General features: G+C 34.2%; 1 protein-coding gene and 1 long non-coding RNA gene across 2 annotated transcripts; one reads left to right on the forward strand and one right to left on the reverse strand.

The window, feature by feature from the left end:
• The first annotated feature begins 1380 nt into the window (after positions 1–1380).
• LOC129923290 (uncharacterized) lies at positions 1381–9251 on the forward strand. Its single transcript, XR_008775236.1, has 2 exons — positions 1381–2840; positions 8485–9251. It is a non-coding gene; the product is annotated as an uncharacterized LOC129923290 (long non-coding RNA).
• Positions 9252–10426: 1175 nt separating this feature from the next.
• LOC129923271 (probable phosphorylase b kinase regulatory subunit beta) lies at positions 10427–25144 on the reverse strand. Its single transcript, XM_056013538.1, has 7 exons — positions 24784–25144; positions 20164–20315; positions 17591–17735; positions 17049–17099; positions 16637–16798; positions 11606–11712; positions 10427–11044 (listed from the first exon to the last, which is right to left on the reverse strand). Exons 2-6 carry the CDS (start codon positions 20249–20251, stop codon positions 11709–11711), a joined length of 450 nt encoding a protein of 149 aa, XP_055869513.1. The 5' UTR covers positions 20252–20315; positions 24784–25144; the 3' UTR covers positions 10427–11044; positions 11606–11708.
• Positions 25145–25273: the final 129 nt, after the last annotated feature.

Genomic DNA, 25273 nt, shown 5'->3' on the forward strand with positions numbered 1-25273 from the left:
TAGACTGCAAGGTCTGAAAGGTGAACTTTACTTTTTTTTTTCTATAATTAGAAATGAAAATATTACTTGCTGAAATAGTATTTTTATTTACTGGTATTCCAGGAGATATAGTGTAACTCTGTAATACAATAGAAATATCATTTTTTTATTCTTGTAAGACACACAAAGGTTCAGCAAGTTCAAGTTCCTATAAAATGTTGTATATCTTGAGCTATGCTAGGTAAGTATATTTGTTACATCTAAAGTGTGCTAAATGAAATAACATCTAAAAATATTAAGAATATTAAGAAACAGTTTCAGGTGAAATAAAATTTTCAAGCGAAATCCTTTAAAACTTTTCCCCATGTCTCTCTATGCTTTAAATAACTAATAACTTTTTCACAACTTCAAGACATTTGTACTGGTGACTGATCATTTCATCCCTGGTCACATCATCCCCAATCAATTCATCCTTGGTCACTTCGTCCCCATTTAAATATTTTTTTCTAGTTGTGTAACTGTGCTGTTAAGGCTTCACCTTTAAGCTCTTGTTTATCTAATATATAAATATGTTTATTTAGAACACTTTTTGATATTTTGACAGTTATTATAGTGTTCCTTCCACTCTTCATAATTTTTGAGAAGTGAAATAATATATGTAAATAAGTAGATATATTGTAATGCAGGGTTTGTATTTAGTTCTATAGTTTCTGTTTGCTATAGGGATGCCAATATTATCCTGCACATTTTGTGTTAATGTTATGAACAAATGCCAAGGTGTGGTGGAAGTAAGGGAAATCTCTTGAGAGATACAAGTACAATTAGAATAATTATGATCATGCCGCTCTAGGCTGATTACTTATCAAAAGAGGTAAATGTGAAAGTGATGGAAATCTTTTGAGAGATAAAAACGATTAAAATACTTATGATCATGCTGCTAATAACTTTTCTCCTGACGGCCATCTTTTTTTATTTTATCTTTAATTGTCAATCATTCTTTCTTGAATATGAGCATGCAACTTCAAACCCAGATATAACATTTTATTTTTTCTAATTTCTAATAAATGCTGACTGCAAAAATACATAGCACTGGCTAAGAAATTAAGAATGATGTTGTAATGACACAAGATGCGTAGAAGTTGATGTGAATCGGGTTTTTCCTAAGTAATGTGACGAGTAAGAACAGAGTAGGATGACGAACAAGAAGAATAACGGACAAGACGCCTAGGAGGACGACGCTAGGCTAGCAACGACAGAGGACTGTGCCCTTTTTATTGTTTATTAAATTGTTGAAGTTATCAGCCTGCATTATTAAGTATATTCTTGATTCATTCTGTTGTTGTGTCATATGGACTCGCATGCACCATTAACATATATATACTCATCAACAAAACAGACCATCAACAGATGTGGCGACCCCAACGGCCAGGGCGTCATTTTGATCTACAATCTAGTTAACTTCGTGTTCTGGATATATCTACAGTTCTACACTTGGCGAAGTACACTGCAGAAGTACTGGATTAACATTCGTTTATTTCTACTAGATCTACCCTACGTCTGTGCTAATTATCTGGACTGCAGCTGGATTTTGGCATCTTTGTTCCAGTGGATCTAGACTTTCTATTAGAGAAAATTCGAAACCGTTACCAGCGTCTAGCTTTGTCAGCCAGGTTGGATATTTTTAGATTGAACCTGGATCTATATATAGATCTATATTGACTATATCTATTGTGTCTGAATCCTGAACTATTTCGTCCGTTGAAGTGATCTAGGGCAGTCCGTCGTCAGTATACCTCTACCTATATACCTCAAGAGTGAAGATACCTCATTTAGTCAGGTATATCTGTTTATTGTGAGTACGGAAAGTCACCTGAGTCTACATATCTAGTATCTACAAGCTGACCGTTGGAGTCACCTTGTCAGGTTTGTTTTTCAAGCTATTGACTGTTGCAGTGTTGCTGAGCTTGCAATCTAATCTACACACGAGTGATGGTATACCCTACTACCATACTGCGTGACCATCTATTCAAATTGTAAAGTTGACTAATTTATATTCATCAAAAGAGAGAGTTGGACTTAGTCATTTTTTTTTACCTCTCTTGAGACAGCACCACCAGCTTGTCTCAGTATTGACTTATGTTCCTGACCTGAAGACAGAAGCCAGCACCATACCAACAGATCATCAAGTGGAACCGGAACCCTGGAACCTGACCAGAGGACTTTATCTGAGAACCGTACCATACTGTGGCAGCACCAGGAGAGATTGGCCTAACTCAGTACTGCCTGTCGAATAGCCTTTGTGGGAGCACACCTTGCCTTGCCTAAGACTAAGATAGTGGGGAACTTGTGTGGAACTGACCGTTGTAGCTCCGTGGACTGAACAAAGGGGATCTAACTAAAGATAAGTTTATTTTTTCTCTCCATTATTATTAAAGTCTATTAGGGACAGTAGATCTTTGTTAAGAGCAGGTTGCCTGATAAGGGCGTCATTATAGGACACATTAGAAAGTGGACCTGCTCCATTTAATAAAGTCTCGATAATTGTTTAGATTGTCTTGTTTTGTTCGTATCCACATACATTTTATTTTTTTTTTAGAAGTCAGGTGAAGTTATCTTTATTTGTCTCTTTCAGTGTATACTTCCTCTAAAAAGTCTCATCTCAATAGATTTATTTTTTTGTGTCTTATTATGTTTATTTTACATTATTCTTATTATATATTAGTAATTTTATCTTAAGTAGATAAGGTAAGCCACGTTTAATCTAGATTATAAATTCTAGATTGTTTCCAGGTATTAACTAAATTGTTATACCTATGAGAGCCTTAGATCTATTTTATCCTGAAGACAACTGAGTCTAAGGAGTAAGTATTTATATATATAAATCTTTTGTCCTGATTAATCGGTTGACATTATTTTATAGATGTGTTTAAACACAGTCTAATTGGTCAGAATAAAAATTTTTTTTGTCAGTATCACTGGATTGTGATTTACTGTTGGAGGTATAATATTGATTTATCTATTTGAAGTTGTATTGAATCTAGACTAGTGACTAGAATAGTCCTAGGGGTATTTATTGGCAAGAAGTAAGTCCATTGAATTAAGTATTGAGGTATTGATAAAAGTATATGATATTTGTTTATGTGGCCTAAAGTAAGTCCACTGAATTAAGGTGATATAAAATTTGGAGTTGTATTCAAGTATTGTGGCTGTGAGTAAGTCCACTGAGGTAATATTTGTTGATATAACATTGAGCAAAGGTATTTAAATATATAAATATTTATATATTACAAGAAGTATTTGAAAGTGAGTTTTTGTGAAAACTAAATTGTGATATTTAGGCCAATAGGGAGGCCATATCAAAACTATATTGAGACATTGTTTAAAATAAAATAAGCATAATGGCAACAGCTCCAAACTTTGATTATATGGAGACTTTTCGCCAGCGAATTATTGCTGAGGCTAAACAATTAGAACTTAAAGGGAAGGACCTAACTAGCTATGTACAGCAAATGGTGACAATAGAGAGAGATAGAATAGATCAGATAAGGGAGAAAGAAAAAGATAGGGAAGCACAATTAATAAAAGAAGAAGCAGATAGGAAATTACAATATGATAGGGAAGCACAATTAATAAAAGAAGAAGCAGATAGGAAATTACAATATGATCTAGAGAAATTGAGAATTGAAGCTGAACAAAATAAACAAAAAGTTAATAGCAATAATACTAATGATAGATCTAATACTAATACTACCAGTGCCCCAGACAATCACATTGAAACAAATAATAGTAATAATCATACAAACAACACTAATATTTCAAGTGATAACAACCATAGGTTGAGGAAAAAACTACAACCCTTTCAGGAGGCTAGAGATTGCATTTCAGATTACCTAAAGAGATATGAAATTAAAATGGTTAATTGTAATATAAGGGAGGAAGAGTGGTCTCAAATTTTGTTAGACTTTGTACAAGGGCAAGCTCTTACAATTTGTCAAAACCATAATCATACTGTACAAAATAGCTACCAAATTTTAAAAAAGGAATTGCTGAATGCATATGGACACAATGCCAGCACATTCAGAAAAAAATATTTTGAAAACACACCTTCCAATCAGATAGAACCACAAACCACTATAAATTTGGAAAAAGACTATTTTAATAAATGGCTGGAATTTGAGAAGATTGACAGTACCTTTGAGGGATTAAAAATTTTTATATTGCTTGATAATTTTGTAGCTAAGTGTGACCCGCAATTACAATCATTTATCAAAGAAAGGAATCCCAAAGTTTTGGATGATGTTACTGAGATAATAAGAACATATAAAAATGCCTATCCCAACAACCTTTTTTCATGTAAAAATAAAAAGAATATTGATCTAGTGGGATATACACAGGAAAACAATGAAAGAAGTAGAAATAGAAGTAGGGATAGCCAACATTTTAGATATAGCAATAGTAGAGATAGGTCAAACAACAGGGATGTTACATGTTATAGATGTGGGAAAAAAAGGACATATGGCTATGAGATGCAGGGGAACACAAAACAGGTCAAACAGTAGGAATAATTATAATAGATCAAGTAGTACACATAATTACAATAGGACAGATAGTAGAAATAATTACAGAGCAGACAGTAGGAATAGGTACAGCAATTACAACAACAATTACAATAATAACACATACAATAGGAGTAAAAGCAGGGAATATAAAAATAGAGATTATGACAGAGTGTTTTTTGTTAGGGAAAATAAAAACAATTTTGCTTTCTACCCAGCTTTTATTAACAATGTTCCAATAAAGGCAATCCGAGATAGTGGCTGTAACACACTCGTGGTTCGGGCTGATCTCATTGAGGCGCAGTATTATAGGGGATATACAAGGAAAGTGGAGTTGGCAGATGGCAGTATAAAGGAATTTAAAGTATTTAAAGTGTTTATTGAGACACCTTTTTACACTGGCCATTGTGAGGGAGTAGCCATGCCTAACATGAGACATGATATGTTAATTGGAAACTTAAAAGGTTTGAAGGAATGTTCAAGACAGGAAATTGAAGCATGGGAAAAGAAATATGAAAGGTTACAGCAGAATAGGAATACTGAAACAGAAAATTACATTAGTAATATGGTAATAACCAGATCTAAGGATAAGCCAAAACAAGAAACTCAGGAACTTATTGATATGAATGATGAAATAGTTAATGGTGAAGAAGACAAAGAGAAAGAAGTTGAAATACAAGGTCAAAAACAAGACGAAACGCAAGCAGAAAAACAGAAAGATGGAACTGAAGAAATGAAAACAGAAGAATTGAAAGGAATAAACAAATTGGCTCAAGAACAAAAACAAGATAATATCATTGGGAAATCATATGACAGAATTAGTGACAGGAGAAATAATAACCCAATGGAGAAATATGTCATAGAAGAAGGAATACTATTTAGGAAAACAAAAATAAATGATAGAGAAATAAAACAATTAGTCTTACCACAAAAGTATTGGAAGGATGTCATGATTTTGTCACATGACAGTAATTTAAGTGGACATAGGGGTATAAAGAAATGTTTTAGAAATTTAGCAACTCAAGTATTTTGGCCTAAAATGAAAGGAACTATATCAAAATACATAAGATCATGTGATATGTGTCAAAGGGGACTTAAGTGTAAATTAGGTAAAGCTCCATTACAGTCAATGGATGAACCAAATAAACCATTTCAAAAGATAGCAATAGACATCATAGGACCTTTAACTAAAACAGAACATAATAATAAGTACATATTGACAATAGTAGACATGTTCAGTAGATATCCTGAAGCAGTGGTATTATCCAATATAGACACAGTATATTATTAATGCTTTAGATCAAAAGTTCATAGTCAGACATGGGATACCAAAAACATTACTATCAGACAATGCTTCTATGTTTACATCTGAGTTATTTAAAAGATGGACATTAAAATATGGTATTGAACACATTAAATCATCGCCATTCCACCCGAAAGCCAACGAGCTTTGTGAACGCCTAAACGGTGTTATAAAAAGATCCTTAGCTAAAATTGTAGAAAATAATCAGAAAAACTGGGATCAATATATTAATTTTGTTCTATTTTCTCTTAGAAAAAATATTCATGAGGCAACTCAATTTTCACCATATGAGTTAGTACATGGAAGGAAACCTAGGGATGAAATACACATTTTTAAAGAAAGTTTCATCTTAAATAAAATAGAAAAGGAAAATGACAATGAAACAGCATTAGATTTAAAACAAATATGGGCGGAAGCTTTTGAGAATAACATGAAATATAAAGAAACAGTACATGAGAACTTAAATGAAAAAAAAAAATTAAGAACATTGGAGGTAGGAGACAAGGTATTACTTTTGGTAATTGACTTAAAAAACAAATTAGGAAAACAGTGGAAGGGTCCATTTGTTGTTACAAATAAAACAAGTGAAGTAAACTATAAGATTAATATGAATGGAAAAATAAAAACATATCATATAAATAATTTGAAGTTATACAATGAGAGAAATGAAAATCAATTCCAAAATTTGGATACAGAAGTAAACAATGAAAATCAAACTCAAAAGTTAGATACAGAAACTGTGGAAAATGAAAATCAAGTAGATGAATGTTTAATTGTTTTAATCAATGAGGAAACTAATGAAAATGATATTAAAAATATTCCTATACTAGAAACTAAAGATAATCAAACATGGGAAAAACTGAATTTAGAAAATTTATCTCCAGCAAAAACAAAAGACGTAATAAATGTAATCAGTGATTTTAAAGAAATTTTTTCCAGTTTGCCAGGAAAAACAAATATCATAAAACATGACATAAAATTAACTAGTGACAAACCTATTTTCATGAAGCCTTATAGGATTCCATTACACTTACAGTTAAAGATGAAATAGACAACTTATTAAAACCAGGAATAATAGAACCATCCCATTCAGCTTATGCTTCACCAATAGTTATAGCAAAGAAAAAGAATGGGGATATAAGGTTATGCATAGATTATAGACAGTTAAATAAGATAACTGAATTTGATCCTTACCCTATGCCTAACATTGATGATATATTACACAAATTGTCCAATGCTAAAGTATTTACAAAATTGGATCTGACAAAAGGATATTGGCAAATTCCTTTAACCAATAGAGCTAAACCTTATACTGCATTTATCACTCCTTATGGAATATTCCAATGGAACTTTATGAGCTTTGGGCTTATAAATGCTCCAGCTACCTTTAATAGGATGATGATGTCGGTTATAGGTCATAGAAAAAATGTAATCTGTTACTTAGATGATATATGCATTTTTCATGAGGATTGGAAAGAACATTTAAAAGGAATTAGGGAGATTTTTGAGTTAATTAAACAAAATGGTCAAACAGTTCAAGCAGAAAAGGTAGAGATAGGCTTAGAAGAAATCACATTTTTAGGACATAGAGTTAAAAATAATACTATCAGTCCCATTGAAGATAATGTAAAGAAGATATTAGAAATAGAAATACCAACAACACAAAAACAGATTAAATCAATACTAGGGATGATAAACTATTATAGAAAATACATACCAAATTTAGCAGAGATAGTTGATCCATTAAACCAGTTATTAAAGAAAGGACAGCCTAGAAAAGTGACTTGTAATAGAAAGTGTGTAGAAGCTATAGAGAAAGTTAAGCATATTTTTTCTACAAATTTGATATTGAGATTACCAGATGTTTCTAAAATATTCTATGTCACTACTGATGCTTCTGGTAGTGCTATAGGAGGTTGTTTGATGCAACAGTATGATAAATTACACCCAATAATTTATGTAAGTAGGAAATTATCTGATACTGAGAAGAGATACAGTGTCATAGAGAAGGAGGCTTTAGCTGTTGTTTGGGTTGTAACTAAGTTGGAAAGCTATTTACTGGGAAACAAATTCATATTGTTATCTGATCACAGGCCTCTTAAGTTTATGCAAGAAAAAAGTATTAAAAATGGTAGATTATACAGGTGGTTTCTAATTTTACAAGAATATAATTTTCAATTAGAGGCTATTAGGGGAGAAATCAATATTGTAGCTGACATGTTGTCAAGAGTTACAGTGAGATAAACTATTGTAAATAATGATTATTCATTTTGATTTGTTTATGCATGTATATATATGTATATGTTCTAGTCAATGGGTATGAATAAGTTGTTTATATATGGATACTATATTTTATTTCCTTTAAAGGAAGATAACTCAGTAAAATATAAATTGGGAATTTTATTAAATCAAGATCATTATATTTTTTTTTTTTCGATAATTAAAGTCAAAGGTGTAAATTAAAGTAAGTATGATCATCTACAGTCAATTTTTTTTTTATATAATCATTATCATTCATTAGTAAAAGGCTAGGTCAGTTTGGAAATGGTAAGTGGAGAGAAAATATACTTATTGGTACCCAACAAAAAGTCAGGTAGAATAATTTGGAAAGCTGTTTTGACACAAATATTACATTTTGTCTGACAGGAAAGGTTTGGTGTGATGTGAGGCGATCAACAATGCACGTATAGCCAATGACAGTATTTACTCTGAAAAACTCTGTTTTATGCCTATGGATTCAGCAAAGGCATCTTCGTATGTAGACTATATACATGTGTATTTACTCTGAAAAACTCTGTTTTATGTCTGTGGAATCGACAAAGGCATCGTCGTATGGGGACTGTATACATGTCTTGATGGACTTAGTACTATTGGTTGGTGAAACTATTACACTGGACTATACTATTTTATCGTCAATGACATGAGTGATGATTAGAACACCGTATACCAGATGTTTTCTTACTAATAACTGTATTGGAACTGTACATATTGTTTTCTTGGTGTCAACATTCAACTACAGTGTGAACTTTGTGACATAGGAACATGGACACCAGGAACTGATGAAGATGGGAAACATGATGATGTCCATCAAGATCAAGATATATGTTTGTTTTGTCTTTCCCCAAAATTTTGGCCATGTATATTGTACAGACATGACAGTAGGGATAGTGTTTTAGACTGAAAAAAAAAATTGACAAAATTTTTTTTTTGATAAAGGGGGGAGGAAATATGTAATGACACAAAATGCGTAGAAGTTGATGTGAATCGGGTTTTTCCTAAGTAATGTGACGAGTAAGAACAGAGTAGGATGACGAACAAGAAGAATAACGGACAAGACGCCTAGGAGGACGACGCTAGGCTAGCGACGACAGAGGACTGTGCCCTTTTTATTGTTTATTAAATTGTTGAAGTTATCAGCCTGCGTTATTAAGTATATTCTTGATTCATTCTGTTGTTGTGTCATATGGACTCGCATGCACCATTAACATATATATACTCATCAACAAAATAGACCATCAACAATGTACAGCAATACGAATCAATGGATTGTATTCTGTACCAACTTTCAATAGCCTATCTTATCTTTCAATTAACATGCAAAAACAATTTAGCTCTATAAACGTTAGCTCTTTATCTATAAATGATTTCAATTAACATGCAAAATAATCTTTACATTAGCTCTATATCTATAAATGTTAAATTTGTATATTTTTAATGACATTATATTCTGTTCTTATTTAATGTGTCACACTTTTTGTCTTGTAAATGAAATAAAATGAAATACTGTTAATTTCAACCTTTTTACAATTATTATTTGGTGGATAAGAGGATGAAATGACTAGCAGATGAAATAACCAGGGGATGAAATGAACAGGAGATGAAATGACCAGGGGATGAAGTGACCAAAGATGAAGTGACCAAAGATGAATCGACTGCGATGAAGTGACTGTGAATGAAATGACCGGGAACCATTTGTATCAGTCTCTTGCTGTTCTTAGTGATCTTTAGTTCCTAAAGCTAATTATATTTATTTTCTAAATCTGTGTCATGCATAATGTAGGAAATATTTAGATATGTAAACAAAGAAATAATCTTGAGACTCACATCCATATTTGTGAATCAGCTGAAAGTGTCAAGGCTCTACATCCATAAAACAATGATTTGACTAATGACTGCATAAGTATAGAGTGGGGGTTAGCGTGATATTGTTATTGTTCAACCATTCCAGTAGATTCCCACCCCTTGTCAACCTGAAATAACTATGAAAAGAAGGTTTTCCATCTGTCATGATCTTTCCCAGGTGAAAAGAAAGGTCATATTGTCTCTCACAACAGTTTTAATCTAGTCAACTAGACTCTCTGAAGTGTCTTTCAGAGTTGCACTAATATTATAGAAGAGCAATGTTAATTTCATTTCATAGTTCTTTAGTATGGGACAATCTTTCACAAATTAATCACAAGCTAAAGATTTGTTTTGTATTATTCTTACACTGTAAAACACTAAACACTAAACTTATTATTTTTTTTTGTTGTAGATTTAAGATTTTGGTTGATAATTTTAACATTTAAAGCTATTTATATTTATATCTTATCTTCTTATCTTATACTATACAGACCTTACTTCAAAAATGTTATAAATAGGGATTGTTAGAGGGAAGCACTGATCATGTTGATGACACTTAAAGTATATAAATAATGTTTGCATCAGTCAAACACACCAGAAGACTTTTTAAAAATGATATTGAATTGCTCATGTTAATTAGTCACTTAATGACTTAAGAAAATTGAAGACTATTTCCTCTCATCCCAAACCTCATGGAGGATGGGAGAGGATTGTGGCAGACAGATTTTAAACCCAGAGCCATCAGTCCAAAGCAGGTGTACAGTTAGCATAATTGTACTATGAAATTGGCTAACTTTGGCAGACTCATTTCATGATTGAAAAAGATTAATTGAGAATTTATAGAACTAGAAATCATTTATTTGTCTCTCTGAGCATTCTATCAAGTTTTGTTTTTTAATTGTTAATCTACTGTTTAGTTTATGTACTTTTGTTGCAATGCTAAATGTCTTTTGATCCTGAAGTCTCTAAACCTAGTGTTTCACTGACCTAGTTGTTGGCCTCACTGCTGTTTTTTTAAGACTGTTCTAGTATTGGTATGTTTCCTTCAGTTGAGGAATCCAAATCAAAGGTGTTCATTTATTATCTGAAATATAGGTTAAATAGCATTTCTATTTTTGTTCTTATTAAATTGGAAAAACATTGTGGTGGTGTTTTTTGAAAACTCCTGACAAATGGCATACAAAAAAAAATCCATTTTGATCAAACAGGTCTTATGTCTGCTTGGTGGCACATGATCTATTATCTACTCAGGGATGTAAGACATCCTCCATCAGGCATTTATCCTATATGCTCTGTATATTGCTGAATTGTTCACTTGTAAGGTAATTTGTTATGTGTGCAGCATAGTGTGAATGTGGAAAGGTGCAAATTTGTGTTGAAATAGGAAGAGAAGAAACCGAAAAATGGAGTAATTTAATTGACATATTATTGTTTGTTAATCAAGATTAAGAGTCTCATCTGCTCGTAACATAACTAATTTACTGACTCGTTTTAGGATTATTCATTTTTAGATTAGAATCAATGTCCAAGCACTCATGCACTATCCATGTAACTTTTGCTTTTTACATTAGGTTACTAATAGTTTTATCTTTCTACATGGCTGTGTCTTTGGCTACAGATTCCTGATGACCAAGAAACAACTTACTTGCAAATGTTCATATTCTTTGCCTCTGTATGCTGGGTAACCAGTGACAAGATACAATGTAGAGTGCAGGGCATATGCTGGACTTAATTGGATTTGAACTTTTCTACCTTTGAAAAAGAAAAAACAATTGTACTCAAATCTAGTTTAAATTTGATATTTACTTAACACACTAAAATATTCAGACAAAATTATTCATTCAATTTATTATCTTCATTATTGTCAAATAGTTAAGGTTATGTTTGTACGATTTTCTATTTCATGTCAACTGGAAACATTTTAAATTTGAAGTCTACTAGAAAACATTATATGCTTTTTGTTACCATGGAGAAACTTTTTACTTGACATTTAATTGAGAACAATGATGAATGTGCTTTTTATTTAAAGACACATAAGTTAATAATGCTATTTGATTGAGAAATATCTAATGAAAGATAACTTAATAATGCAGCCAACTATTTCTTCTTCTTCTTCATCGTTCTCATTGTTATGTTGGAGTGTTCATATGACTAGACCAATACATGAGATGAACTGCGCAGTGGTTTCCAAATCAGGGAGCTCTCCATATAGTTTTCTTTCTATTGGGGTGATTTGGGGCCAATGTCTTATACGGGCCTCTTGGTAAAGAGAGCAGTTTTGGAGGACGTGGTCGGCATTCTCTGGTGATACTCCACATGGGCAGATTTCACTGGTTCCAATTTTGAGCTTCTGGTGCATGTGTTGTCGCATTCTGTTGTGTCCGGTCCTGAGTCGAAAGATTAGACGTTGGTCTTGTTGGGATAGCTTATAGTAAGCGTCATCTTTCTTGTGATTTGGATGAAAGATCGTCCATTTCTCATTTATTTTGTTTACAATTAATTTCTTCATTTCTTCTGGATAGAGTGCAGAGTTTATTTGAGAGTTAGTTCTCCCACTCTTGGCGAGTGTGTCAGCCTTCTCATTTCCTTCTAGTTGTATATGGGCTGGTATCCATTGAATAACAGTTTTTTTGCTGTTGTTGTTGAGCTTTGTAAGTGCTGTTCTGAGGTTTTTAATATAAGAGGAATAAGAGGAGTTTTGCAAGCTTTGGAGGGTTGTTTTTGCATCGGTTAGCAAGACAATATGACTGTGAGGGGAACTTGGATGATTTGCTAGCATGGTAGCAGCTAGTGCTAGTGCTTCCCTTTCTGCTCTGTGACTGTCAGAGAGCTCTCCAGTTGCAATGGATTTTTCTAGTTTTCCTCCATCTGGCCATTCGATAAGTATTCCAGCTCCTCCATTTGTGGTGGCTTTATGGGATGAGCCATCCGTGTAAACTCTGATCCACTGATTGCTAGGGTAATTGGTATGTAGAAAACAGTTCACTATTTCCTTGAGCTCTGTTGGTCTGTAATCAGATTTTCTTTTTATATTTTCAATATGGTCCCTTATAGTAGGAAGAGGGCTTTCGTCCCAGGGTAGAGATTCGTTATAGTGTATCGAGGATTCCAGAGTTATTTTTTCAAGTTGGTGTTTCTTTTTTAGGTTTAGAGATTCCTGTAAGAAATTGGTCCTTTTGAGACGGTTTTTTGTGCCAGTTTTATGGATTTTTGTTCTGAGTGGGTGCCTTTCCAAGGTTTCCAATTTAGTGAATTGGGAAAGGATTTTTATCTCTTCTTTCATCCAGAGAGATCAGGGCAGCGGTTTCCTCCATAGCTCTTATGGGTGTTGTTTTGATTGCTCCTGTCATAATCCTTAAACCAATATTTTGAACCTTGTCTATTTTTCTTAGGTTGGTTTGGGCTGCTGAGCCCCATGCTGAGGCACCATATTCTAGTACATGTCTTACATAACTGGTATAGGTCTTTTTCAGGATGTTGTGATTAGCTCCCCAATCTGTGCCAGCTAATTTTTTCAAGAGGGATAGTCTCTGGATGCCTTTACTCTGTGTTTTATCTATTTGGTTTTTCCAGGTTAGTCTAGGGTCATAGGTGACTCCAAGATATGTAGGGCTGTCATTTTTTTCTAAAGCTTCCTTATCTAATGTTAATATTATTGTTTGTTGTTTTGTTGACAGTGAGAATATGGTATATGTTGTCTTTTTTGTATTAATGGACATGCCCCAGTCTTTGGACCAATTATTGAGTATATCGAGAGCATCCTGTAATCGAAATTTCGATGTTCCTACATATTCTTCTGTGCTAATTAAGGCAAGGTCATCTGCATACATGCTGCTTTTAACTTTTCTTGGTAGGTTTTGATTTAGATCGTTTATGAATATTAGGAACAGTGTTGGGGATAGGACTCCTCCTTGGGGGACGCCATTTTTTATACCCACTGTGTGGCTTCTTTGTCCTTGCATGCAAACTAAGGCTTTTCTATTATTTAGATATTCCTTTATCCAGTTGTACATTCTGTGGGATATGTGATGCTGGATTAGCTTGAGCAAGAGACCTTGTTCCCAGACTTTGTCAAATGCTTTTTCTAAGTCAACCCACACAATTGTTGTTGGTTTCTTTTCTTGAAAGCCGTCTTCTATTTCTTGTGTGATGAAGGCAATTTGATCTTCTGTTGATCTGCCTTTTCTAAAGCCAGCCTGGGCTTCAGTGAGTAGGTTATTTGACTCAAGGATCCATGTCAGCCTTCTATTTATCACTCTTTCCATCAGTTTGCAAGTACAGCTAGTGAGGCTGATGGGACGGTAGCTATCCAGTTTATTTCTTGGTTTGCCGTGCTTTAGTATAGGGATCATAATGGCTTTTTTTCCAGATGTTTGGAATTCTGCCAGATTTCCAGCTAGCATTGAATATTTGTAGCAGTTTTCTTTTGGCTTGAGGACCCAAGTGAAGAAGCATGTCATTAGATATTTTGTCTGGGCCCGGGGCTTGTTTTGGTTTGAGGACTTTTAGGGATTCATCTAGTTCCTTCATTTTAAGATTAGTGGTCATTCCCAAGGAGTAAGCTGGATTGTTTTCTTTAATTTTATCTTGTATTTCTGAGTTTACATCTTTATTTCTACTTTCATTAATTTGTATTTGTCCTACGCTTTGGAAAAACTTAATGAATTCATTTGCTGCTTCTTGGCCTTTCAGGGGTTTGTTGTCCTTTTCTATTACTATAGGAGTTGTTCTGTTTTCTTCCTGGTTGAGACATTTGGCTATACGCCAGAGTTTGTGGCCGTCTCTATCTACGTTTAGTTGTTCTGTTTTTTCATGCCAACTTTTCCTCATGGCGGAAAGGTAATTTTCCCTGAAAACTGCGTTAGCTGCTTTTAGATTTATGTTATTTTCTATACAAGGGTTATTTTCTACTGTGTTTCTGGCTTCAATAGTGGCATTGTGGAGTTGTTGAAGGTGATCAGACCAGTTGGGGATATAATCTTTTCTTGCACCTCTGGGAATTGATTCCTTAGCTGCTAGGAGGATTGCTTTGGAGAAAGCTGAGAATGACTTATTAACCTGATTTGATTTGCAGTTTATTGAAGTTGTGTATAGGTCTGTGAGCTTTGAGAATAGGTGCCAGTTGGCTTTTTTGTAGTTCCATCTGGGGATGGTGGAGTTTTCTGATATTTTGAAGGAGGTATTGATACTGATCAATATGGGTCTGTGGTCACTGGTGGCTAGCTGGTCTGCAACTTCTCTGGTGCACTTTTTGGATAAGTTGTCAGTTGCAAAGGCTAGATCTGGAGTGGTTGATGTTAGCCAGGCTCTTGAGAAAAAGGTTGGTTTATCCTCAGGTTTATTAAGCAAGATAAGTCTGTTCTCTGCTTGCCATTCTTCAATTTCTTCTCCCCTGGCATTTAGGTCTGGGTATCCCCAGCTCTGAGAGTGACTATTCATATCTCCTAAGATTAGACAGTCTTCTTGGTCAGGTATTTGTATGTGGTCAATCTCTATTTCCTTGTCTGGTGGGAAGTAACAGTTAAATAGATTAATATTTCCATCTGGGAGAATTAGCTTAGTTCCCATTATTTCTGATTCTGAGGAGTTGGGCATAGTTATGTCTGTGGTAGGGATGTCATTTTTAATGAGGGTTTGGATTCCTCCTTTGGGTCTGATTTCTCTATCTTGTCTGATGCAGGTGTAGCCTCTAATGGAGAAAAGAAGATTACTGTTCAAATGAGTTTCTTGGATGCAAGCTACATCAATTTCTTTCTCATGCAGAAATATTTTTAGAGCTTCTTTTTTCTTTTGGATGCCCTCTGCGTTCCATTGTAAGATTTTTAGACTTTTGGTCTTGGAATGTTGGCCAGTAGTTTTTACTTTCTTGTCCCTGCTCCTGGCTCCACAGGCAGAGACAGAAGAACCACCAGCTCGCTTGTGTGGGCTCCTTCGAGGCGGAGAGCCGGGCCCCCTACCTGCGCGGCGGGATTCCACAGGCAGGACACCACATCTATTAGAATGGTTACTGAACTCCAACATAGATGAGGTTAGTGTCAATGTGTTATGCGCCAGGAGGCCCATTGACTCCGACTTCAGCCTGCTTTTCTTTCTGGGTGTGCTCCCATAGCCTTTGATCATCCAAGATCATCTGCAAGGCAGCAGGTGTTTATTTTCGGAGTTTTCTCTCCTAGATGAACTGCTATCCCTAGCTAACAAGTTTCATCTACCCGGGTTTAGAGTTAGAGCACCCTAAACTCACTTTTTGCAATCATTTCCCTGGATTTCTGAGATGTTTTTAGTAAATATTCTAACCACTGGAATACTTCATCTCATCCTCCATGACTGCAAACCAGTTGGACCATGGCTGTTTATTTGCTATTCACAGCTAACCCTTATATCTAAGGGTCTTTCCCCTATCCGCAACCTGGGGACACGCTTGGTAGAAGGTGGTAACTCCCCCAAGAGCCAACTATTGATTTGTAGAGAAATTTTATACCACCAATAAATATTTTTTTAGAGCTGCACATGTCTTGGATTTCCAAACTAAGAAAGCATATTGTTAAGTAATTTACGTGCAGACCCTGGGACCCAGGAGTAATCCAAACCTAGTTATTTTATGCACTGACCAAAACAATATGATTTTAATATTGATATGCAATGATATTCTATGCTTGGTTGTAAACAAACTACTCACTTTATCTGCCTGTCATATCCAACATTGCACATGGAAAAGTGTTTGAGATGAACCATAGTCGCTCTAAGACTGAAGGAGGCCAACTTGAATATCCAACATTGCAACATACCTATCATCAGCTTGGCCCAACTAATGATACTGCCCTGGTCATCATCAATCTTTCTGGATAGAAATAATCAAGTAATTAATTATGTGCATACAAAGATACTAATTTTCAATTAGTCATCAAAACTGTACTAATTTTCAAGTCAACATGCACCAATTAAATATTAATTATGACCAAAAAATGGACCCTAACCTTTAAAATAAATCTTTGTAACACAATCTTAAGGTTTAATTTTTTTTCAAGTTATTTTGTTAGCTAAAATATTTATTATCATAAACAACTAAACACTCCTGGCATCTGACTTACAGTGAGACATTGACTAACAAAGGATTGCTATCTATTCTGATGAAAATCTGACTGAAATGAAATTATGTTTCATAGTTTAATAAAGAAACTTATTTCTGGGTAGATTTTTGTTTGGTGTTTGAGAACCAATTTATTTGTAACCATTGCAGTATCTTTACTTGGAAGACACTTTGACCAAAAGTAGATACTAGAGGATAATAACTAACTAAAACCAGTTTAGAATTAGGAATTATACACACTTCAAGTCAAAAAAGAAATATACAACCCGGATATTGGAAAAAAAAAGAAACATAATTATAAACTGTTTTAACCCTATACCACATGTATCCCAAATGCTTCAATACCTATTAATTTTTTTGACACATAAATCTTTCCTTATGAAACGCTAACAAATGGAGTTAATGCCACCTGAGGTTTTCAATTTAGAAATCTCTATCCCTACTAGTGCTAGGTGAGTTTTTATTAATATAAAAGTGGCAGACTTTGAAAAAAAAAAGGCAGCAGCTAAAAATACCAAACATGAAATGATAAAGCTGAAATACTTATAAACTTGAGCCAGTGACCAAACAGCAACTGCACAGTAAATAGAATCCTGAACATGAGCTATTCTATTTGTATTCTTGTCAGATCCAATAGAAGGAAAAAGACCATTGATAGGACTCTGGTTTCGCAAGATTTGATGTTTTGCTGGTGATACAATAAGATTCAAATTAGGAACATTTGTAATCAATACATACATTTTTGAGATAAAATATATTAAATCATCAAATACTGAATTACAAAATAAATTAACAAAAAGAGTTAAAAAATGATGGGTGAACTGTTACCATGATTGTCCAGAGTTTCATACCCTGCCATCCTAAAGGAGATTTGTGGTAGGATGTAATAATAATGAAGGAATGCCCAAATGTTGTTTTTTTTTAATTGAAAATCATTTTTTATTCTGCTTGAACTATAATATATCATGGGCATTTTTTAATTGTCTTGAGCTTTGCTAATACCAGCAAGTGTTCATTTTGATTTCTTTATTACAGTAGCTTTCTTGTATACACAACTTTTGATGTTTTATTAGTTTTTCCTTTCCACTTTGATGTTTGTGCTCTGGACTCTTGATCTGGTTGTTGACTGAATCAATCATGTCCCAATGTAGTCCAATTAACCTAAATTGACTGTATTATTGATATAGATAACTACTAAATTTAATATTGTCTGTGGCATTTTACGTCTCGAGAGACGATCTTTTCCCTTTGCAACTTCTTGTGTGACTAAAGAGGCCAATCCTTGATACACAGCTGCGATCGCAGGTTGGGCATATATAATCACCAGGCGCCATTGCATTTTCACCCTTCTTTCTGCTTCTGTTGTGTATGACATCTGCAATCTGTGACCCTTCCTTTATGCTCTCTCTCCATGTGGATCTGTCCAGTGCCACCTCTTCCCAGTTGCCAGTGTCGATTTTGAAGAGCTTCATGTCACGTTTGCATACATCCGTATAACGTAAAAGTGGGCGACCAGCGGCTCTCCTGCCTTCTATTAGATCGCCATACAGGATGTCCTGTGGAAGTCGACCTACTGGCATTCTACGAACGTGGCCAAGCCAGCCAAGGCGTCTGCTGCTGATAACAGAGCGGATGTCCTGGCATCCTGCTCTATGTAGCACTTCCTCATTGGTTATCTTATCTTGTCACCTTATTTTAAAGATCCGCCTTAGGCATCGGAGGTGGAAGACATTCAGCTTTTTTTCCTGCCATGAGTAGGTTGACCATGTTTCACTTCCGTACAGCAAGGTGCTCAACACACAGGTCCGGTAGACTAGGGCTTTAGTACTGCTAGTCAGCAATATGTTGTCCCAGACTCTTTTCTGCAACCGTGACATGGTGGCCATTGCCTTGGCTATCCTGTTGTTTATGTCTTTATCCAGTAGAGTGTTGTTGGATATGATGGAGCCAAGGTAACAAAAGTAATCAACAATTTCTAGTGGTTGGCCATTAATGCTTACTTGAGGTGCAGTGTTTGTGTTTTGGACAAGTATCTTAGTCTTGCTTTGACTGATGTTTAAGCCGAACTTCTGGCAAGCAGCAGATAGTTTGTCAACCATGGACTGTAGCTGAATATCAGAATCAGCCACAATAGCTGCATCATCCTGCATCAACAGGAGTTCCCTGACGAGTAGCTTCCTAACCTTGGTTTTTGCCCGCAGCCTTGATACATTAGTTTTCCAGAGGATCTTGTATGGAGAAACACACCTTCGTTTATGTCACTGTACGCATAATGCAGTAGACAGGAGAAGAATATGCCAAACAGAGTAGGTGCGAGCACACATCCCTGCTTGACACCACTGCAAACCTCAAAAGGTGCTGATTGGGCTCCATTGAATTTGACAGTACATTTAGTTTCCTCGTGAAAACACTCAATTAACTTCAGTAGTTTGGGAGGGCAACCTATTTTCCTCAGGAGTTTGAAAAGGCCACTTCTGCTGACCATGTCAAAAGCTTTAGTCAAATCAACAAAAACAATGTAAAGGGGTCTGTCTCTCTCTCTGAATTTCTCCTGCAGTAGTCGTAGAGAAGATATCATGTCTATAGTGGATCTACCGCTCCTGAATCCACACTGAGACTCTGGGTAGACTCTAGAAGCTATCACCTGCAGCCTGGATAGTGCCACTCTAGCAAAGATTTTGCCCACTATACTGAGGAGAAAGATACCCCTATAGTTGTTGCAGTCACTCCGATCCCCTTTGTTCTTGTATATTGTGACTATAGTTGCGTCACGCATGTCCTGTGGGACATGACCTGTTTCCCAACAGCGGCAGATTTAATATTAGAGGAATAGAAAAGTACCAGACATAACGTATTGGCTATGGGTTAGTAGCACTTTTTCATAGCAAAATTTTAGGGGCACAGACAGAAAGACAAGTTAAAAAGTGATTTAGCTAAGAAAAAAAAGTCAAGTTTATAACATATGTATATTTAAAAAAATGCTATTTTTCTCATTGGGCTAGAGCAAACTTTTATTACTAGATTACAGTGATGTTTTGTTAGTGAGTTATGGAGATGTTTTTTTTAATGATTAACGCAACGTTATTGTATGGAGGTTTTGTAAATAAAGAACTTACAGAGCATATAAAAACCATTAAGTTTTATGTTCAGCATATGGGTTCTTTTTCTTTTGATACTAAATCTCCAATTCATGCATCTGGACATTGTGTCTTCATTTTGTTCCTTTGTTTACTATAAACAACTGTCAATGAATGACTGGTTCAACAATCTGTAGAAAAGAATAAGTCTAATGAAAGGAAATGGCATTTCAATATTCAAGATCATGTCTTAAAACCCTGAAATGTGACTATTAGTTAAAGTAAATACAAATGATATCCATCTTATTCATGGTTGTGTAAACAATGAAATATTAGAATATTAGAAAAAAGAGCTGCATTTATCTTTTTCTCTATTTTTTTAATGAATTTTCTAAACACATGAATGTTGGTAAGGTTCACAGTTTAATCCCCTACAGTTAAAACAAGATAATTAATTCTAAAACTTATTAAAAAACATTTTATCAAAAACAAAATTTCTAAGGAAAAAAAAGTAAATGTTTCCAAATTAAATAATTGATATCTCCATCTCAGTGGTGCTTAAAGTCACAATGTCAAATTTTTTGATGGTATACAAACATAAGAATTCATTTATTTTTACAAACTTCACATGCTGCAACTTAAACATCCACTGTTCATCTTGACCGAGTTATTTAGTGTTTTTATATAAAAGCTGAACCCAGGGACAATTAAACTTGATGAGAAACCAATGTAGTTTCTAAAGAACTAGATTTAATAGAAAGCTGTAACATATATTTGTGAGCTCATTTTTCCTAAACTAAATGTTGTGCTCAGAGGACAAAGATTTTCATCTATTAATGATGTCATCATCATGTTTGTAAATAATATTTTTTTAAGCAGAAAGATGATTAATTTTACACTATTAAGTTAACAGTATTCATAAAATTGAACACAAACAAAATAATTATTAATGAATGAAAGTATTTGTTTAAATCATGTATGCTTTAACACGATTGGGACTCAATGTTGTTAATACTTGTTATATTTGAGTTACATTCCTTTGTAATTGTTAGTTATGTGTCCTTTGTTGCGAACAAGCAGTATGATGTATGAATTAAATGTCTATGTCCCCACCCTTTGTGACAACTGTCAGAACATTTAATCCAATAACTATTTATTGAGTTGAACTATGAGAAAATGAGAATTTCAAAGTGTAAGTAATGCATAGTAAAGAGAAAGTAAAGTTCCTCTTTCAGACCATACAGTCTATAGGCATAGGGCAGATGATGTTAAGATCATCTGTTTCTTTGGCCAATGGTTAACAAGCAGGGTGTCATGTGGCCAGCACAACAACAAACCGCCTTTACTTTCCCCAACTAAAGTCAGATGTCCATTAGAGTAGGGGCACCCTAAAAATCATGAAGCTCAAAATACCAGTTTTCACAGAGATTCAAACCCAGGACCTCAGGTTTGGAAGCCATGCACTTAACCACTCAGCCACCACACCCCCTAAGTAATGCATATTGACATGAAATAATTTAAAGTTGAACAATTATCTCAAGTGTTTGATTACAAAATTAGACAAAAATTAAAGTCTGCTTTTCAAACTATTCAAAACAAATGCAGTCTGGTAGGTGGGGAACAGAAAGTGGTAGCAACTTCATTTTACCACTATTGGTACACACTATAGTCTATGTATCTTATCTTATCTTTTGATAAGAATCTCAACTGCATTTTTAATTGCACATCAAAATTAATCAAATTATGTCTGTAGACATCTAGAGCATTTTTCACCACCTACCACGGTAATTTATTAGCCCCATCACGAACCATGCAAGGATAAATATCTACATCATGCATGGCAGCATGTGTCATGATGATAGATCTATGATTGTAGGTCTACTATCAAATTTAACGAGTAACAACATGATCTGCTATGGCTATATTTAGGCTATATTTTAGATCAATGGAGATTTGAGATGCCAAAACATGGTAATGACCTGGTTTATTATTGATTATTGTGTTATCTCGAACTTCGCCGAGTGCAAAAGAAACGAAGCTGCATCGCATCAGTCGAGAGAAAGAAGAAGAAAGCTAACGTAGGACAGATGCATATGTGGTGGGTTTGGCACAGAAGACAACTAAATTCTAATGATGAAAGGAACTCGTAGGACGATTCCTAACTGTTTATTATACATTTAAGACCTGCCAAAGGCAAACATAAAACATAATAACAATAATGAGCATTAACTAAAAATAATTAATAAGCAGTAAATGGTTAGACCAAGTTGTAGACACAACATCAAAGTCTAAATACTAAATCTTAACAAAAAACGAAAAGAAAATCATATAGTGTAAACCAACCATCTCGTCTTATACAAACACAAGAGAGATATGGAACACCCGAAACATTACAAAAAATAAAAGACATTAACAATTAAATAGAACAACTGGTTCATAAAAGCCAGTATCTACACACTGGTTGTAGAATTAGATTAACAAGATGGACATTTAACTCTTTGACTGCTGTGTTTTTTTTTCATAAAAATGCTACTTTTTAAAAAAAAATAAGAAAATGTTCCAAACATGGCTAAAACAAAAATTTATTGTTTAAGTACCAATAATGCTATAGTAACATATTTGGTATCAAAGTAAAATAAATGAATGGAGAATGTGAAAATGTAAACATCTTTCTATTTAAATATAAGATACAAATTATAATCTAAATAATATGACACTCAGAAAAAAAAATGGATGCCAACTTTAGAACTTTTGAGACCTAAATTTAGATTTTGTTCTTTGTATTACTGTTGAAACAGCATATTTAGACTATTTACAGCATTTTCAAAAAGAAATCTGATAAAACAGTCAATAAAAGATGATGAATCATTGATTATATTATTATTTTTACCTGTTTTTTTTTAGTCTGAAAAAAAGTGAAAATTATTGCGCTTTTCATTACTACCAATAACAATAGATACCAGTACTAAATCTATCAACCAAATGCACTCAAATATTATGTACATTTGAATCAATGGGATATAGATCTAGATTTGTCTTCTTTTTATTTGCCTAGAACATCTTTTATTCTAATACTAGACCAGTGCAAGACATAGGCTAGCGAGAGATCAAAGCCTAAATCTCTAACTAGATGAAGGACAATAAAAATCCTAATTCATTTTACCTAAGATATAGACATCTAATAGATCATTATTACTGTTCCTTTGTGATAAATTATGGATTTAGAATAGTTTTATACTTTACTTTTATTTAGTAGTAAACCTTTTGGAGTGCAACTTGAACCAGTATTGTGATGGTGATGATTTTTACCAAAAAGCAATACTAAAAAAAATTGCTAGAAAATATACCAAGAAAAGGCCTAGCATGGTGGATGAATATTGGATTTAGATCTGCCATTTCTGTTGTTTTCATTTATCTTAGGCTTAGTTCTATAGGAATCTACAAAGGTGTAAAGATAAAAGCATAGATCTAGTCAACCTTGATCTACATTCAGGACCTAGCCCTATAGTCTAAGGCTAAGGCCTAAGCAAGGCAATACTAGATCTAAGTCTAAATGCTAATAATGTCCAAGTCTGCTTCATCCTATGCTAAATCTTGATCAAGATCTTCATTATTACAATTCATAGAAGTATAAATAAAACAATAAAGCTTCTTCAGTAGTAAACATTGTGGGTGTGTCTTGGACAAGCATAGCCATGATGTTGTAGATTTTTACAGATAAAGAATACTAAAAAAAAAAAAAAGAAAATGGGGAAAAAATGCCCACAGTGGATGATTATTTGATGTAGATCTACCATTTCCTTTCTTTTAATTTACCATAAGCTTAGATTGGCTTAGATCTAGAGATATATCTAGATTGACTAGATCTAGAGTCCAAGTCTATAGATAAAAGTATCATAAAAGCTTAGATCTAGTCAATCTCGATCTACAGACTACACCTGACCTACTGACAATAATAGATTTAGATCTAGTATCTAGATTCTATATATAATATAGATTCTAGATATAAAAATATAAATACGCTAAATTTAGACCTACCTGGATCTACTAATCTATCTATATTCTATATAATATATCTAGATCAAATTCTTCATTATTACTATTTATTTGTGATAAATTTTAGAATGATTATAAAGTTTCTTCAGTAGTCAACATTGTGGGTGTGTCTTGGAATAGCGTAGTCATGGCGACGTTTTTTTACATTGTAAAAAAAGTAATAAATAAATGTCTAAATAAAGCCGAAAGCTTCTCATTTCTATGTAAACAAAGGATGAAGAACTCTTTTATAAAGTAAAAATAGTTCCACTGTTGTTAGTTAAAAATTTTAATTTAAAAAATTAAAAAATGCAACGAAACAAAGGTAGGGTAAGAACGTCTATTATGGGATATACGTTCCGTGCGTTTAGGGCGGACAGACCGTCTATGGGATAGACGCTCCGCACTCATTGAGTTAACATTCTATATGGGATCTAATTCGTATGGTATACTTAAGTCTAAAGGTACCCTAACCCCTAACCCTAACAAATGGAAACATTTACATGCTGGTTTTCTAAAAATAACGATAGTCCAACAACATGGACGAAATCCGGGGGTAGCGATATTCTATGTAGACTACTAAATAAAATTACAATATAACATAAAAAAGTAAAATGTAATTACCTGCAGCCATACATAAACACATGGTGTAGAACCAGACACAAACAGGGAGTGGAGACGACGTAGGTCCAGTAAAATACGGGAGATGCCGGTCGAATCAACAGTGACCATGTTGGTCTGCCTTGTCATGCGCGGACACAAGGTGCCATTTAGGGGGAAGGGTCACGTGGATATCGGGGTGGCCGGTGTTTCCTGATAAGATATCCACTCCACTACACATATATAGATCTATACATGCACGAACTGTGTCAAACTCTGCCACTCCAGAATATAAGGCTTAATCAGTCACACAAAATTCTGCCCCATCTCAAAACGAAATCAAAGCCAGTGACTCACCTGTCCTCCCGACTCATTGTCTTCCGAGACATGAGGAGCCATATTTAGATTCTAGATCTAGAATCTAATTATAACTTAAAATGCACGTGATTTGTTGGAGACACGGGGAAAAAGTTTGACCTAGATCTACTTTTAGTGAAAGCAAACGTGTACCTAG

Source organism: Biomphalaria glabrata, chromosome 16 (assembly GCF_947242115.1).
Source record: "Biomphalaria glabrata chromosome 16, xgBioGlab47.1, whole genome shotgun sequence".
In the NCBI taxonomy this organism is placed as follows: domain Eukaryota; kingdom Metazoa; phylum Mollusca; class Gastropoda; family Planorbidae; genus Biomphalaria; species Biomphalaria glabrata.

Bases quoted from the DNA above. Each gene is read 5' to 3' on its own strand.
- LOC129923271 (XM_056013538.1), bottom strand. From the start codon at position 20,251: ATGTCCAGATGCATGAATTGGAGATTTAGTATCAAAAGAAAAAGAACC. The intron at 17,736-20,163 runs GTAAGTTCTTTA...TTGTATCACCAG, and splicing joins TAATGGTTTTTATATGCTCT to CAAAACATCAAATCTTGCGA. The intron at 16,799-17,048 runs GTAAGTCAGATG...ATTTCTATCCAG, and splicing joins TTGTTAGTCAATGTCTCACT to AAAGATTGATGATGACCAGG.